At 48.9% G+C, this 17,682-nt stretch overlaps 1 protein-coding gene across 1 annotated transcript in view; it reads right to left on the reverse strand.

The window, feature by feature from the left end:
* The window catches only part of TCEA3 (transcription elongation factor A3), a 35,546-nt gene that overhangs the window by 4,010 nt on the left and 13,854 nt on the right, over positions 1-17,682 (reverse strand). Inside the window, exons 6-9 of the mRNA XM_060080742.1 lie at positions 9,541-9,704; positions 9,313-9,369; positions 5,924-6,078; positions 272-418 (exon numbers count right to left, since the gene is read on the reverse strand). Coding sequence (XP_059936725.1) covers positions 272-418; positions 5,924-6,078; positions 9,313-9,369; positions 9,541-9,704 — 523 coding nt within the window. The remainder of the gene's footprint in view (positions 1-271; positions 419-5,923; positions 6,079-9,312; positions 9,370-9,540; positions 9,705-17,682) is intronic.

Consider the following 17,682-nt stretch of genomic DNA (forward strand, 5'->3'; position numbering starts at 1 on the left):
ACTCTACAGTTGTTCTGTGCCCTGTGAGTCTGGTCCCTCTTATTCTTGCTTCAGGGCAGGCCAGAACACGCTGGCCAAGCCTCACAGACTCAGATCTGGGTGCTTCTGCATGCATCTTTTCTAGAAGCCACAGACGTATCATGTTGGTGTACCAAGACTTGCCCTTCTCTCTGCACCCCAGGGTTTTAGCCCTTTCTCCCCCCAGCTTGTCCCTAAGCTCCTCCTGGCCCCTGTCGCCTCCTCCCCCACTGGCCCCTCCCCCACCCCATACCTGGTTATAGGTGCAGTTTTTCTTCTTGCATTTGCTGCACTGGAAGAGGTCGGTGGTGGTGCCGCCTGTCTTGGCCATCTGGTGCTCACGGATGGCCTCTTGGGTCATGGCGTTCCTCAACTCCCTCAGCTCATCACTGGCCATTTCCTGGAGAGAAATGAGTCTGCCCTTCAGGGCCAGGGAGCCCCAGGAGCCCTGGCCCTGTCCCAGCTGGGAAAAGGCTTTATCAGAAGAGTCCCCATTCTGCCTTTGGGTGGAAGGTCAAATCCGGGTGCTCCAACTGGGCCAAGTACAGTAGGGCACATATAGGAGAGTACAAGGCAAATAGCCTCCCCCAGGATCAACACTCTTGTGTACATTTCCTCAGGTACTCTTGTGTACCTTCCTGCTTAATCTGACTTGATTACTGACCACCTGATCTATGATGTTCCCCTTGTCCTTCCAGTCTGGACTTGATCCACTGCCCGTCTGAGCTGGGATCCCTGCCCAGCCAGGCCATTCTGCCTGGTGGGAACCTTGGTCTCGACTATTCATGCCTTACTGCCGTTACCCCCACCCAAGCAGGACCTGAAGCTCCTGGGTTCACACAACGAACTGCTCACCTGTGATTGCATCATGGAATATCTTCTTCCATAAGTTCCTACAGAACAGAGCCCCCTGTCTCTCGTCAGCTCACTGTAGGCACTTAGTGTCTGCATTATCCAGGTCCTCCCCTTTTCTGTCCCTCCCCTGGCCATTTGACTTGCCTTGAACTTCTTCCAGAAGAGAGCAGAGAGGGAGACACTCAAACCAGAGAGAGCTGTAGTTAGTGTTGGTTTGGGGGGAGGAAGATGGCTGAAGCTAATTTTTTTCCTTTTTAAGATTTTTTTGATGTGGACCATTTCTAAAGTCTTTATTGAATCTGTCACAACATTGCCTCCGCTTTCATGCTTTGGTTGTTCGGCCGAGAGGCATGGGGGATCCCAGCTCCCCAGCCAGGGATGGAACACACACCCCTTGCACTGGAAGGCAAAGTCCCAGCCACTGGACCGTTGGGGAGGTCCCGAAGCTAATGTTAAAAGAAGATTTGGGGAGTTCCCTGGTGGTCTACTGGTTAGGATTCAGTGCTTTCACTGCTGTGGCCTGGGTTCAATCCCCGGTCAGGGAACTAAGATCCCGCAAGCCACGAGGCACAGCCAAAAAAAAAAAAGCAACAAAACTTTTTTTTTTTTTTTTAAAGAGGATTTGGCACTGGCTAAACATTTTAATTATTGCCATCTAGCATGACCCCTTAAACTGTGGAGAACAGAGTTGGTACAAAGGTCAAATGAATTTAGTATGCTGACTGCTACATTATAACCACTTGGGTTTCTTGACAAAATGCAGATTCTTATGAATCCAAAGCTCTAAGGGCAGGTCCAGGAATATGCATTTTTATTAGTGCCCCCAAGTTATCCTAGTACACACACGAATGTCCTACTGTGTCAAATTCAAGGACTAGGTCCTAACCAATGGCAGGGGTATATACAAAAACAAGTCAAGCCCAGGCCATATAAGCAAAAAGCAGCTGACTTTAATGTTGGGGGACTTTCCAGAGCATAATACATTTATTCATTCAAAATGTATTGGATGTCAATTTCTTGAATGCCTTTCACTGCACTTGTGTGCTGGTAAACTGGCTTTGGCTGCAGTGGTGGCTAATTTGTAGCATTTACCGATTTCCATGGTGTAAACACTCCCACCATGGCCATTTTCAAGCTACTAATGTGAATGCAGAGTTGGGAAGAGCTACACATAATCATCTCTCTTGAGCTGGTAGGAGCTGGCTCCAGTCTACCACTGCCTCTAAGCCCTAAGGATTCCGACCTGATTGGGTTCCTGTCCCCAGGTAATGCTAATCTAGTAGAACAGCCAAACATTTAAACAAGATTGCAAGATAGTGTAGGAGGTACTAAAGCAAAGGTATACAAAGTGTAGGCAAAGCCCATATGGTGGCTAACTGCCTGGGAGCAGGGAGGCTCATTAAAGAAGCTGACACCTTCACCAGTCTTGAAAGATAAGCAGGACTTCCTGAGGGGGATGGCACAAGAGAATAATAGATGCCAGAGATCAGAGGACAAGAATAACATGTTTGGGGAAGGGTACTCAGTGTGGGTCAAGGTGAGGAGTGTGGGAGATGTGGCTGTGGGTCAGACTGTGCCAGCTAAGAAATAAACAGGAAATCAACTATGCTTCAATTAAAAAAAAAAAAAGAAAAGAAATAGAGATCAGGAAAACTCTATCCACTTACCAATCCATTTACCTATCCCTTCCTGCCTCATTTAGGAGGCAGCATCGGGGGCTTCCCTGGTGGCGCAGTGGTTGAGAGTCCGCCTGCCAATGCAGGGGACACGGGTTCGTGACCCGGTCCGGGAAGATCCCACATGCCGCGGAGCGACTGGGCCCCTGAGCCGTGGCCGCTGAGCCTGCATGTCCGGAGCCTGTGCTCCGCAACGGGAGAGGCCACAACAGTGAGAGGCCCGCGTACCACAAAAAAAAAAAAGAAAAAAAAAGAAAAAAAAAGGAGGCAGCATAAAAGACACACGGGGTCGGTTCAGTAATATAGAAACTAAGGTCGAAAATGAGGGAAATAAGTCTAGAGATGACACTGGATCTTCACGTCATGTACAATGTGAATTTGCTAAATATTTGTTGAGTACTCATGACACACCAGGCACTGGCTTTGACGCTGGGAACAAAACCCCTCTCCTTGTGGGCTGCCAGTATGTCCACTCAACAGCTCTAATGGGTATCTCAGAATCTGCCCCATTCTTTGATTCATCTGGGTTTGAGAGAAAAAGAGAGAAGGAGGAAGAATGAGGGAATCAGGTGGACCAGGAAAGAGACATAAAGAGGGAGTTAGGGAGACACAGGAGGCAGAGAGGGATGTCCACTCACTCACACAGGCATCGGCTGCCCCAGGCTCTGCCTGACGGGAGCCCCTGGCCTCTGAGCCACAGCATAGCAGGCAGCCCAACCCAAGCTATTATTTTTCTATTTTCTTTTTTAAAAGATTTATTTATTTGGCTGTGTCAGGTCTTCGTTGTGGCACACGGGATCTTCGTTGCGGCACGTGGGATCTTGCACTCGTTGTGGTGCGCGGGCTTCTCTCTAGTTGTGGCGCGCGGGCTCAGTAGTTGTGACGCATGGGCTTAGCTGCTCTCCAGCATGTGGAATCTTAGTTCCCTGACCAGGGATCAAACCTGCACCGCCTGCATTGGAAGGCGGATTCTTTACCACTGGACCACCAGGGAAGTCCCTGTTATTCTTCTTCCTGGAGCAAAAATGGTCCTATATTTCTTTCTTTCTTTCTTTCTTTTTTTTTTTTTAAGAAATTTATTTATTTATTTATTTGGCTGCACCGGGTCTTAGCTGCGACATGTGGGATCTTTTAGTTGCAGCATGCTGGATCTAGTTCCCTGACCAGGGATCGAACCTGGGCCCCCTGCATTGGGAGCACGGAGTCTTAACCACTGGACCACCAGGGAAGTCCGATCCTCTATTTCTTATAAAAACTTCCTGCCTAGAGCAAAAGTTGACCCCAGGAAGGAGGGCTTCTGGGCCTCCGTTGCCTGGGTTGCGGGCAGGGGGCTCCTCAGCGACTGGCACTGGCAGTCCTTGTGGAGGGCGTGATGCAGTCCTGGCTTGCTGCCCTTGGCCTGGTCAGCCTCTTCTTGGGCCTGGGTTGATCACCCGATTCTCTTGCCCTGTTCTAGTGAATAGTCCTTGGATGGGGCCAGACTTGGCCGGTTCCTTTGCTGAGACTTCTGGGGCCTGTCTTTGTCCTAATTCAGTCACCCAGCTCTGTTCCGACCTCCAGCTTCTGGGAACTTGCTGGGTTTGGCTCACACCTGTGCCTATACCTTGCTCTTGGTTCTCCGAGGCCTGGTTTCCCAATGTTTCTGGAACTGCCCGTAAGACAGTCTCTTGATAGCATTCCCATGACACACACACAAAGAGAAGCAGAGGGACCCCAGAGCCACAGAGTGAGGGACAGAGAGAAGGAAATGCAGGCTGGATTCCCATCAAAGTCACAGCTTCACCTCACAGGGAAGGATAATACTCTGTTAAGCCAAGTTGCAATTTGTAACTCTGGGTATATGTTGTTATTTGCCTAAAAAGAGCATATATTTTAGATTAAGCCAAAAGATATCCCTGTCCACCTGTGCCAAGTTCCCCATTTTATCCTAAAGCCAGGGCTCTTTGTAAAATTTTGGGTATTTGAGGAAAGCAGCAAACCCTCTTCTCAGAAAAATGTACACGTACACATTACATAACCCACACACCACACACCTGCATACACCACACACTAACCACACACACCACACACACATACACTACATCACACAAACCACACATACATAGACATTACGCACACCATAAACACACAGAGGCACACTCTTGACAATCGTTTCAGAGGGTTCCCAGACACCCCAAGGCACACCCAGACTCCAGGACGTCAGTGCATTTCCCCTCCCCTTCTCTGGGCCGCTTGGATTTTGTAGCGCTTTAGCAGCGCCATTGCCACGTGCTTGCGGGGAATCCCCTGAGTTAGCTCTGGCAGCAAAGAGCCACTCATACCTGAGGGTGTACAAAGGTCTTTCCAAGACAGAGACTCTGAAATAAACAGAGCTGGGATCAAATCCTCATCATCACTTATGAGCGGAGGGTGGCTTCAGTTTTCTCATCCACAAAATGGGGATAATATTTCCTCTTTGATTGCACTGTGATGACATGGCCAGTGAATGGGCCTAACATATACTAATTCCTGGGAGGGCTTTACTTGCCTTAACCTTCTAAACACTTCACATGTGTTAACTCATTCAAGCCTGCATGGGATAGCTGTTATTACTTCCACTTTACGGATGAGAAAACTGAGACACAAAGAGGTTAAGTGGCTGGTCTAAGATCACACAGCTAAGTGGCACAGGCAGAAGTCAAAGCCGGGCAGTTCGGCGCAGGCCCCGAGCTTCTAACCACTGCGCGTACTTCCTCAGACGGGCTTGTTCCCTTTACCTTCCCTTACTGACCCCTTCAAACTGGGTCAATCCTCCCCTCCCGTAAGTTCCCATGGTGGCTCTGTCACGGCAGCCACCACCTCTGTATTCTATGTATGTGTATACATGTCTGTCCCCACACCTGGGGCTGTGCTCCATGGAGTCAGGGACTCCGATTCTGGCTTCGGCCCAGAGCTGAGTAATGGGATATAGGACTGAACGAGGCAGAAGAGGGAGGCAGGTCACAAGGCAGGGAGGAGAGGGTGCTCCGGGGCCAGACAGCTTGGCTCCTGGCATCGACCTTTTCTAGCTGTGTGCACGGGCAGATCACTTAAGTCCTCTGAGCCTCAGTATCCTCACCTATAAGATGGAGATGATAAGCATTTCTGTCTCGGTTGGTGTGAAGCTAGAATTGGCCAACACACCAAAGCGATTAGCACAGTGCTGAAGACATGGTAGCTGTGTTCACTGTCCTGATGGTCCAGGGGCCCTGAGGGATGGGGAGTCTTAGATGGTCCGGCTAGGGAAGCCCCTGGTTCATCACTGAGTTACAAGCCACTGCCTCTCAGACTTGGGCAAGGCTGGAGGGGCCCGGCCCCTTGTCCCACCACGCAGAAGTCCCGGCCCTGACCCTCACCTCTGCCGTCATCTTGGCAATGAGCCCAGAGGAGATGGCCCCGCTGAGCACGTTCCGCCTCAGGCCGGGGTTCCTGGGGTCCTTAAGGTTGCTGATTCGGCTGCGCACGCGGTTCCGGTACTTCATATCTGTGCTCTTGAGCTCCTGGTAGATATGTGACACAGTCAAGGGCCAGTCAGCCACTCGCAGAGAAGCACAGAAGGATGGGGAGCCTGTCCCTGAAGCCCGAGGAGCTGCAAGGCCACCTCTTCCTTTCCTTGGACTTTTACAAGTGGTCAGGCACCTCTGTGGCCTCTGACTCCCCAAGTAGGGGGTCTCACTTGGGCATTTGGGGTCAGCCACATATCAAGGAAAGGAAATAGCCTCCAAGGTGACAGCAGGTCATCTCAAGCACTGTGGTGTCAGGGACCCCAGGAATGGGCAGCCTGGGTTTGTCTAAGCCTCTTGTGTGATCTCAGGTGAGTCCCATGACCTCTTTTGTGCCTCGGCTTCCTTATTTATAAATAAAAGGCCGTTATGAGGATTCCGTGAGCTAAGCTGCATGAGGCACTAGCGTGGTGTCTGGGGCATGTCAAGTGCTCAACATTTAGGGGCTAAGGTGATAGTGATGACGATAACCTCTAGTTTGAAAGGGCCTCTGGAGGTCGTAAGTCCAGCCATCAGAGGAAAACATAAGATTAGGGGCCACGTGTCTAAGGCTCCAGGCAGTATTGCAATAAAGAAATCGTTGAGTTTTGTTTACTCTGGTGTTCCCAACATATTAGAGCATAGACCCACCTGCCTGCCCCTCCTCCCTTTTCTCTGGGAATACCTATCGCGGAACCCACTTTGGGCATTGCTGGTCAGTTACTTTGCTCATTAATAGATGAGGAAGCTGAGGCTTAGAAAGGGTGCAGGCCCTTGCTCAAGGTCACAGGGCACATTCCCAGCAGAGTCAGGGCTGGAAGCCAGACCCCCTCCTAACGGTAATGCTCTCTCCACTCACCCGGCAGGAAGTCGCCCCTGGCCACCGACCACAGTGAGTTATCTGTCCAGACACTGCATCCCAGACAGGCCTCCCACCCCTTCCTCCCTTCTCCATCCTCTGGAGGACCTCAGGGAACAAAGCCACATTTTCTTGGTCTCCTAAACTAAGAAGAATCAGGAAGATGAAGCCTTTGCTGGGAAAAACCATATACAAGAAAGAGAACGTGGGGAATGTGGGAAAATGGACACAGCTGGCTTTCTCCAAGTGGTGGGAGGGAAGGTGGTATTATTTATGTTTTCCTTGATTGTTGTTTGTACAATACAAATGTGAAAAGAAAGAATATGCCCTAATGCATTTGAAAGCCAAAATATTTGTTTAAAAATCTGTGTTTGAGATTCTTGGAGGTGGGGATCTGCTTGATATGTGGGGACAGCAGGGCTGGCAATCCTTTCATCAGCCTCTTCCTGGGTCTGCCTCCATTTCCTGAGGTCACAGAGGGGGATGAGGTGGAGTGCAGACCTAGGGATCATAGGCCCCTACCCCCCGAGACGAGCATATGTGAGCCCCACGGCTGCCATGTTAGTCCAGGGTCGCTCCAAAGAGGTCAGATCTTTTTTAGGACATAGAGCTTTCAAGCCCCCAAACTTATCCTTCCCCTGACCTCCCACCACCTAAGAACAAAGAGCTAAAGCGTTGGTGCAGCTTTGATTTCCTTTCCTTCAGAAGAGGGTCGTTCAGAGGAGGGAAGGCCAGCAGTGGAACTATGGACTGGATCATCCACCTTTGTATCTAACTGGGCTTGAAGGTGGAGGGACCTGCTTGGAGGGACAACTGTTTGGGAGAAAACAAAGATGAAGCTCCTGAGAGTCTGATACCTCATGTTCTGTGTTACTGAATTAATTGGAAATTATGAAAATGTACTTGGAGAGGTGTTAGATTAGCTCAAGAAGTGCTGGTTAATAACTAAATGATGGTGGAGGGAAACTCCCAGATATGTTGAAAGATAATAGGGTGGTTCTCAGGCAGGAGATGGAAGCAGGAAGTTTGTTTTCTGAGATGGCCCCTGTACCTTCCCAACCCCAGCTGAGCCCCTAGGTGGAGCCCAGAAGGCCAGAAAAGGGCCTTAATGGGACACTCAGACCCCTGTTCCCTGGGGATTCTGTTCTCACCCTCCATACCTTTTTGATATGCAAAGCTTTGTCTCCAGTAAAAGGAATTCCATGCATTCATTCAGTGGGGCACAGTGTGGAGGGATTCCCCCTCCAAGACAGAAATCTTGGGAATTCCCCGGTGGTCCAGTGGTTAGGACTCCGCGCTACCACTGCAGGGGGCCTGGGTTCGATACCTGGTCAGGGAACTAAGATCCCTGAATGCTGTGTGGTGCGACCAAAAAAAAAAAAAAAAAAAAATCTTTCGGTGCAATCGGCCATATCATATGGTAGTCACCTCCTCTGTCTAGACAAGGCTGCTTTCAGATGGTGGAAGCATGGCGCATAAGGGAAGAACTCAGGACATGGAATCCAAAGACCAAGGTTTTCAGTTCAGCTTTGATACTCAGTAGTTCCTGAGCCTCAGTTTCCTCATCTGTAAAATGGGAACAACAGCCCCTGCCTCACAGAGATTATTGCAAGTATTAACAGAGGTAGGAAGTGTCAACTGCCCAGGGCACAGTGCCTGGTACATATTAGGGGGTCAAATATGGGAGCTGTTATCTTCAGAGGAGGAAGAGAGGGAAGGGCTGAGCACAAGGAATGCTGTCCTCTCTCTCTGTCTCATTGACAATGTCACAACCCAGGCACGTCAAGACACAGCCTGAGGACTTCCCTGGAGGTCCAGTGGTTAAGACTTCGCCTTCCAATGTAGGGGATGCAGGTTCGATCCCTGGTTGGGGAGTTAAGATCCCACATGCCTCGTGGCCAAAAACCAAAACATAAAACAGAAGCAATATTGTAACAAATTCAACAAAGACTTCAAAAAATGGTCCACATCAAAAAAAAAAAAAAAAAAAAAAAAAAAAAAGACACAACCTGTCTGAGCCCTCAGGTTCTACAGTCACATTTTCTGGGTTCAAATCATCCCAACTCTGCCACTACTATTAACTGTATGAGCCTGGGCATGTAACTTAGCTGCTCTTAGCCTCAGTTACCTCATCTGTAAATGGGATTAATCCCACAGGGAACCTACCTTGTGGGATTGTTCTCAATGTGAAATGACGTACTGCTCGTAAACAGCTTATCGAAAGGCCGGCAGGTGCCAAACTTAATAGATGTTAGCTAGAATTAAGAACTCAGGTTCAGGGGCAGAGCAGGGGCCTATGCCTGAGTCCTTCCACTGCCCACTCACTGTCCTGGATCCCTTGTACTTGGGAGACCTGCCGCTGGACAGTTCAGGCACCCACAGCCCTGGCACAGCTCAAGGATATGGTCTTCGATTTCTGATGCCATCTTGTCACAGTTGACCCCATAGTCCTTGTAATCGTCTAAAAGAGATTCGGGAAACACAGGCATCAGCTGGAGATGACCTTGGCAGTGAGGCCTGCTTGGACAGGGTACTCTAACATCCTGTACCACTTTCAGGGTGCTGAGAAAGACCACCTCTCCCTGACCTTGGGAAGCCCTCCCTCCCCCGTCCCTGGCCCAGGCCCTCTCACCGTCCGCCTTCAGGGCCGCGGAGAGCATCTCCACACACTTGTCCCGGACAGAGTCCCCCGTGAGATAGCAGGGCGCCAGGAGGCAGACAGAGTGGGCAAAGGTGGGGCTCGAGGGGCTGCTGGGTGCTCTGGGAGTCTCTGCTTTCGATTTGCTGCTGTTTGATCTGAGGATGAAAATCAGTAATAGACATTTTGACATTAAGTGAATAAAGCATTTACTGAGCACCATTCTAGATGTTTTTATGGATGATCTCCTTTAACCCTCATAAAAACCATATGAGGAAAGTACTATTTTTTTTTTTTTTTGGCTGCGCAGCATGTGGGACCTTATTTCCCTGACCAGGGATCGAACCCGAGTCCCCTGCATTTGAAGCGTGCAGTCTTAACCACTGGATGGCCAGGGAAGTCCGGAAGGTACTGTTTTAGGCACTTGACATGGATCATCTCATTTAATCCTCCTAACAACCCCATGAGGTCTGTACTATACGTAGCCCCATTTTAGAGTTATATTTTCAAGTGCGTTTTCGAGAGAGAGATGCATTTAAAGATGCATTTAAAATAATATGACAGGTCACATATCTGGAAACCAGTAGAACCAGAATTGAAACCCAAGAGGGTGAACTCTGGTACCCAGGCACTTAGCCAACCACTGTGCTCTACTGAGAGGTTACAGAAAGTGTCACGATGCCAGTAACTCTATCATCCACCAGGCACCATGCTAGCGGCTCTATCTGCTCTCATAGAACCATGTATTCACTCATTCAATAAATATTAGGCACCTATTTTCCAGGTACTGTGCTAAGAACAAGGGATAAAGCAGACAAACCAGGAAAGTTCCCTCACTACAGTCCAGTGAATAATGAATTTACCACCACTTAAGAGAATTGTCTTTAACCATGTGCCAGGAACTGTGCCAGGCACTTTAGGAGCATTTTCTAATTTGATCCTCACAGCAGTCCTTGGAAGTAGATACTGTAATCATCCCCATTTGCAGATGAGGAAACAGAGTTACACTACTGAGATCTGCCTAAAGTTACAACGCTAAGATTTGAACCTAGATCTATCTGATTCCAATGTCTATGCTCTTAACTCCTATGATACACTGCCTAAGAATGATCCCATTTTGGTTTTGGCTTAAAAGACCACAAATATATATGAACTGGAAGGATAATCATGTGTCTTAGCTCAGGCTGCCAAAACAAAATACTATAGACTGCATGACCTAACAGAAATTCACTTCTCACAATTCTGGAGATTGGGAAGTCCAAGATCAAGGTGTCAGTTTATTTGGTTTCTGGTGAGAGCTCTCTTCCTGACTTGTAGACATTCTCTTTCTTGCTAAGCCCTCATGTGGTGGAGAGAGAGCAAGTGAGCTCTCAAGGTATCTCTTATAAAGATGTTAATCCTATTGCATCAGGGTTCCACCCTCATGACCTCATTTAACCTTAATTACCTCCATCTCGTAAAGGCCCTATCTCCAAATACAGTCATATTGGGGATTGGGGCTTTAACATATGAATTTTGGGGGATCACACAGACCATAACACCATGTTAATAGCAATTATCTCTCTGAGATGGGATTATAGGAGATTTTCATTTTCTTCTTTCACTTATACATAATTTCTAAGTCTTCTATAAAGAATAGATCTATTGATACTTTTGTCATGAGAAACACTTTTTTTGTTTGTTAACATTTGACAATCATGAGTGGTCCCTCTGTGCTGATGGCTCAGACCGGAAGCTTCCTGTCTTCCTGTTCTCAAGAAGCCGCCAGCAAAAGGTGGAAGCAACCCAAGTGTCCATCAGTAGATGAATGTATGAATAAAATGTGGTATATAACACAATGGAATATTATTCAGCTATAAAAGGAATGGAATTCTGAAACATGCTACAATTTTGAAGACATTACGATAAGTGAAGTAAGCCAGATACAAAAGGACAAATATTGTAAGCGTCCACTAATATGAAGTACCTAGAGTAGTCACATTCATAGAGTAGAATGTGGCTGGGGGAGGGGAGAATGGGGAGTTATTATTTAATGAGTATAGAGTTTCAGTTTCAGATGATGAAAAAGTTCTGGAGATGGATGGTGGTGATGGCTGCACAGCAATATGAACGTACTTAATACTAGTGAAGATGATGCTGGGCTTCTGAAAAGTCAAGCCCAAGAAATTGTGTCTGGGAGTGAGGCTGGCTGAGTAGCTCAAGCTTCCCAGTGTTAAAAACCTGGGGTTACAAGAGAATCCCATCCGACAACTTGCTGAACACTGATCAGTGTGAATTCTGCCGTCCGCCTCCTCATCCCCCAACTTGTGCTATTTGTCCTAACCTTGGATCCCCTCTGTCACCAAAGATACCCTTGGACCACTGAGAGTTTTGTGTTTTCTGGAGCCTTCAGGTTCCTCAAAGGTGTCTCAGTGCTGCCACAGGAGTGGGGTGGTCTGAGGAGGGAAGGCTCTGCTCTTTTAAGGCTTATGGGTTTTTTTTCATAGTTCCCCAACCTGAGATTGAACCCAGACCCAGGGCAGTGAAAACACCAAGTCCTAGCCACTGGACCGCCAGGGAACTCCCAAGGTTTACATTTTGAGTTCCCAAAAATTTTGTCCAAAGGGATTCCCTAGCTTTTATTTTTTTAATGCAGTTTGAACTTTACTCTTCTAGATCAATTTACCCTGGATTCTACCCAGCTCTGTCTGACAACTGGGTTGCCTGGCAGCAGAGCACAGGGAGGGATAGGGAAGCTGAGATGCAACCAGCTCTCTCCTGTAGTCAGATTTCAGCGGGAGTAAAGGTGTGGGTGGGTGAGTGAAGGCTGGGAAGGGTATAAACTCTAAAGTCTAAGGGCTGCCTGCGACCAAAATGAATCCCCCTGCACCCAACCCTTGTCTCGGCCCCTGGGCTCTCACCTGCACAGCCACAATAGCCCCAAAGCTGGTCTCCTCTTGCCCTCCTTACAATCTATTTGCCACACAGCAGCCCGGGGGGTCCTGATCCCATCGCTACCCTGCTTCTGACCCTCTAACAGCTTCCAATCATTTTCAGCATAAAGTCAAACTCCTCACCATGGCCTCCTACCCTCCCCTCTACATCTGGCCCCTGTCTCCCCTTCTGACCTAATCTCATGCCCCACTCCCCTCATAGTTCACTGAAATCCCCCACTGCACTGCTGCTTTCTGTTTCTTAAATACACCTATCACTCCCACCACAGTGTCTTTGCACTGGCTGGTCCCTCCTCCTGGAAGGCTCTTCCTCCTCCAGCTTTTCCTACAACTGATGACTGGTGCTTTCCCACCAGGCAGGTCTCAGCTCAAATGTCACATCCTCAGGGAGACCTTCCCTGACCACCCCAGCCAAGCCGACTGTCCTGCCCTGTAACTCTCTAGCACATGACCTGATTTCTTTCATTCACGGCACTTATCCAAGTCTAAAATTAACTTGTTTATAAACACTGTCTGCCTCCATCTCCAGGGCACACACATGATAAATCTCTGTCAAATGAATGAATAGATGAGGGAGTTGAGGGAGTTGGCCACAAAGAGATGAAAGGCACATCCAGGGGTCTAGACGGAGCTGAAATGGGCAGGGGCAGGTCCTCTTTGGAACACCAGCTGCCCCACTTCTCTAGGTTTAAGAGAGGGATCTCCTCTGAGCCAGCATCTGTCAACTCCCACAACCTGGGCCAACCCATCTTCTACAGCTGGGATGGAGCCCCAGATTCTTCCTGGTGCTGCTCTTCACTGACCTGTGTGCCCAGCACCACACCCTCAATGTCTAGCACTCACCAACGGGGAGCCACCAGGAGTCAGTAGCACACTGCTTGGAAGGAGGCGTAATAGAAACATTAACAGCAGTTGTCATTTTGGGGACAGCTACACTGGGGTGGTATATTTATTAAGAACCCAGGCTCCAGAGCCAAACTCCCAGGTTCAGTGTCTGACACCACCACCTTGTAGCTATTTGACCTTGGGTCAGTTCCTTAACCTCTAGGTGCCTCAGTTTTCTCACATGTAAATGGAGAAAACAATAGTACCCACATTACAGAGTTGCTTAGAAGATTAAAGCACCTAAGAGAGTTCCAGACACAGACTATTTACAGAGATTGCCACATTAAGTGTGAGTATTATTACTAAGCATTATGCATCTATTGAGTACTCATTTGGGTTAGGGATGGTGCTAAGCATTTCGTTATCTCATATGATCCTCACAGTGACCTTGAGAGGTGGGGTCATAGTTATCCCCATCTTACAGTTCAATAGACTGAGGCTCAGAGAGTTGAACTGACTCTCTCAAGGTTATCCAACTTGCAAATGGTAGAGTCAGATCACACATCTAGCTCTGTCTACCTTCCAAATTCTTTTCAACACATCTCACTGTGTCTCTAAAAAGCGGAGAGTTTTCCAGACTCCCCTTACCTGGGCTGGGCTGCCTGCTGCATTTCCCGCACCCACCTTCCTGGCAAGGCACTCCCAGCCTTAGTCCCTCCTCTTGGCTAGGAGCTGGCTGGCTGGCTGGGATTCGTGTCTGGACGGCATATCAGGCAGCCACGCTCATTTTGCTTTCAATGCACATGATTGGGAACTGTGCCAAGTTGCAGAGAGGGCATCATCGGCGGAGGCGGGGGTGGGGGTGTTGGATTTGTCAGCAGCTTCCTTCTGCTCCCCGGATGTGGCAGTGCCAGCACCCGCCTGTGGTCTGACATCACCAATTTCTTAAAAAATCCTGCCCCAGGACTGAGCAGAGGCACCTGGAGGCCCGTCTTGCTGCTCCTATGCGCCACCTCGAGGGCATTTTGGTTACTGCACCACCAAGCCTGCCGAAACTGCTTGGGTGAAAACAAAAGTCAACCGAATAAGACAAATGGTCCTAAGGGCAGCTGGCAAAGTGCAACCTTATTCTCTGTCACAGTGGTGGCCTTTGTAGCCTGTCCCCTGGTACTCCAGCTACAGTTCCCCGAGCACCATGCTCACTCATACTGCCACACCTCTGCACGTGCCATTCCCTCTGCCTGGGATGCCCTCAATTGGCTTGTCTACCAGGCAATTCATCTTTCACTTCTCAGCACAAATACTCTCTCTTCCCTGAAGTCTCCTTTGACTTCTCCTGTCATGTTGAGATACTGTGTTCCCATTATGCGTTACATCTTCGAAAAACAAGCATTTTGGTGTCTGCCTCCACACTAGTGATTAGCTGTGTGAAGGCAGAGATCATGAGTTTATACCTTTGCCTGGCTTTAGAGGCCACAACCTGGTGGGCTACAGATGTGTTTTGTTTGTCCTACTGTGTCTTAGAAAAATCTGAATATGTTGCCAATATATAAAATTGGGCGTTTCTTATGAAAATCTAATTGGTCAGCTTTCCTTAAAAAATTGGAAGGCATGGCACTCTGGGCATGCATTTCCATAAAGCATCAACCAGCTGGGGCTGGGTAGTGGGTACCCCCTTCAGATGGGCAGGTACTCTCCACTAGCCACCCAGTGTGTAAACATGCCCTTGACCCCTGGAGGATATTGAGTTTGCAAGAAGGTGCTCAACAAATATGCTTGCTGAATGAATGAATGAATGAATGAATGAGAAAGATAAAATAGAGAGGTAGAGAGTGCAGGAAACAGCCTGGGTAGTGGATAAAGTGAATTCACAAGACTTGCTTCTCTTCCTTTGGGTTGCCCACCCTCAATACTGAACCAGCAAGAAATGGCACAACTTCTGGAAAGCCAAACATACTCTGCTTGACTGACCTTCAGAGAAAGAATGCATTATGGGAAGGGTGCCAAGAGACTTCCAGGCCACAAGGCAAAGTAAGGAGAGGAGCCTGAAGGTGTAAATCCTTACACAAATGCCAAATGTGTTTACTATAACATCGAACCCAGAAATGGGTTAGTGGTCAGTGCTTCATTTTCGGATAGGACAGTCCTTCTTTTTTTTTTTTTTTTTTTTTTTCTTTTTGCGGTATGCGGGCCTCTCACTGTTGTGGCCTCTCCCGTTGCGGAGCACAGGCTCCGGATGCGCAGGCCCAGCGGCCATGGCTCACGGGCCCAGCCGCTCCGCGGCATATGGGATCCTCCCAGACCGGGGCACGAACCCGTATCCCCTGCATAGGCAGGCGGACTCTTAACCACTGCGCCACCAGGGAGGCCCAGGACAGTCCTTCTTTATGCAGGGCTGTCCTTCACATCCGGGACTTTTAGCATCTCTGGCCCCTGCCTACTAAATTCCAGTAGTACTCTTCTCCTCCCTCCCATTATTGCATTATATTATAGACCAGATGTTTGTGTCTCCCCCAGATTCATATGTTGAAGCCCTAACTGCCAATGTGATAGTATTTGGAGGTGGGGCCTCTGAGAGATAATTAGGTTTAGACGAGGTCACGAGGGTGGGGCCCTATGACGGGATTAATGCCCTTATAAGAAGAAGAGAGATCACAGCCTGAAAGCTCCCTCTCTCTGTCATGAGCAGTCACAGCGAGAAGGTGGCTGTCTGCAAGCCAGGAAGAGGCTGCTTTAGAACCAGGATGGTGCTGGAGCCTCAAGTCCCAGGCCTCACCCATGGCAGACGTTGCTAACTGACTACAAAACTCCTTTCTTCTGACGTAGGACGCAGCCTCAGATTCACTCTCCAAGCAGAACTCCAGAGAGCCTCCACTCAATGGCTGGAGCTGGCACTCGGCTGCCAGGGTGGGGTGATGCAACACAGCAGCCCCATCAACATCCCGGGCCTGTTTTATCTTCATGAAACCTTAAACGACCTAATATTTGCACCTCTTCTTTTCTTTCCAATGTCAGTCTTACTGGTGCGTTAGGCCTAACGTACCTGGGCAGCTCCCACACATACTCCCCTAGAAGCCAACACCCTTACCACTCCCTCTGGTCATCCCAGCATCCAGTATGGCCCCTGGACCTTAATCATTTGCCTTGATAGACCTCTAAGCCACTTCCTGGCCTGCCTCGCTCTCCCCTCGCACTGCTTCTTCTGCTCTGACCTCTGACCTCCCTCCTGGACGACAGTTCATACTCCTCTCTCCATCCACAATCTCTCCTTGGTGATCTCATCCAGGTTTGTGGCTTCAAATGCTATCTACACATTAATGACTGAAATTTATATTTCCAGCCCAGAATTTCTTCCTGAATTCCAGCCTCGTTTAATCTATTGCCTCTTCAACTTCTTCACCTGAATGATTTATACACCCCTAAATCCAACATAGCCAAACCTGAGCCCTTGATCTCCCACCTCAAGCCTGATGTACACACAGTCCTCCCCATACCAATCCATGGCAACGCCATCCTTGCGGACGCTCAAGTGAAAAGTCCTGGAGTCATCCTGACACGTATTCTTCTCTCGTACCCCACATCCAATCCGTCCGAAAATCCTGACGGCTCTCCCTTCAGAATATGCCTGGGGTCCCCCACTTCTCCCCACATCCACTGCTGCCACTCTGATCCAAGCCACCATCATATCTTGCCTGAATTATGGAAACAGTCTCCTGGCTGGTCTGTCTGCTTCTGCCCCGGCCCTAACAATCTAGCACAGCAGCTAGAGGGATCCTGATAAATTCGGTCATAGAATTTCCACCCTCAGCAGCCTCCAGTGGCTCCTGTTTCACTCCATCTTCCAACTCCCCCCCTCACTTATTCACTCCGGACCCACCGGCCACCTCACTGCTCCTTGACCCTGCCAGGCACACTCCCACTTCCGAGCACTTGGTTTGGAATGACCCCGATGTCTGCCAGGCTAATTCCTTTCATTTCTTTCACGTTTTTGCTCAAAGGTCACCTCTCAACGAGGGCTCTCCTGACCACTGCAGTGACCGTCCTTCCCAATCCCCCTCACTCTGCCCTTTCCCATAGCATTTATCACCTTTTGAACCTTCGTGTGATTTACTTATCATATGTATTACCTGTCTCCCCCATGAGAAAATAGGCCTCATGCCTGTGGGGATTTTTGTTTCTTTTGTTCACTGCTATATCCTTGGCACCTAGAACAGTCCTTGGCACATAGTAGGCCCTCAATAAATATTTGATGAATGAGTGACTTGATGATTTAGGGTAGTTACCCTAACCAGGTCTGCCCAAACCCAGAGATCCCAGTCCAGGTACAGTCTCTCAAGACCCGTTCTCACTGGGTTCGACTTGACCTTGAGAATGTTCC

Source organism: Mesoplodon densirostris, chromosome 2 (assembly GCF_025265405.1).
Source record: "Mesoplodon densirostris isolate mMesDen1 chromosome 2, mMesDen1 primary haplotype, whole genome shotgun sequence".
In the NCBI taxonomy this organism is placed as follows: Eukaryota; Metazoa; Chordata; class Mammalia; order Artiodactyla; family Ziphiidae; genus Mesoplodon; species Mesoplodon densirostris.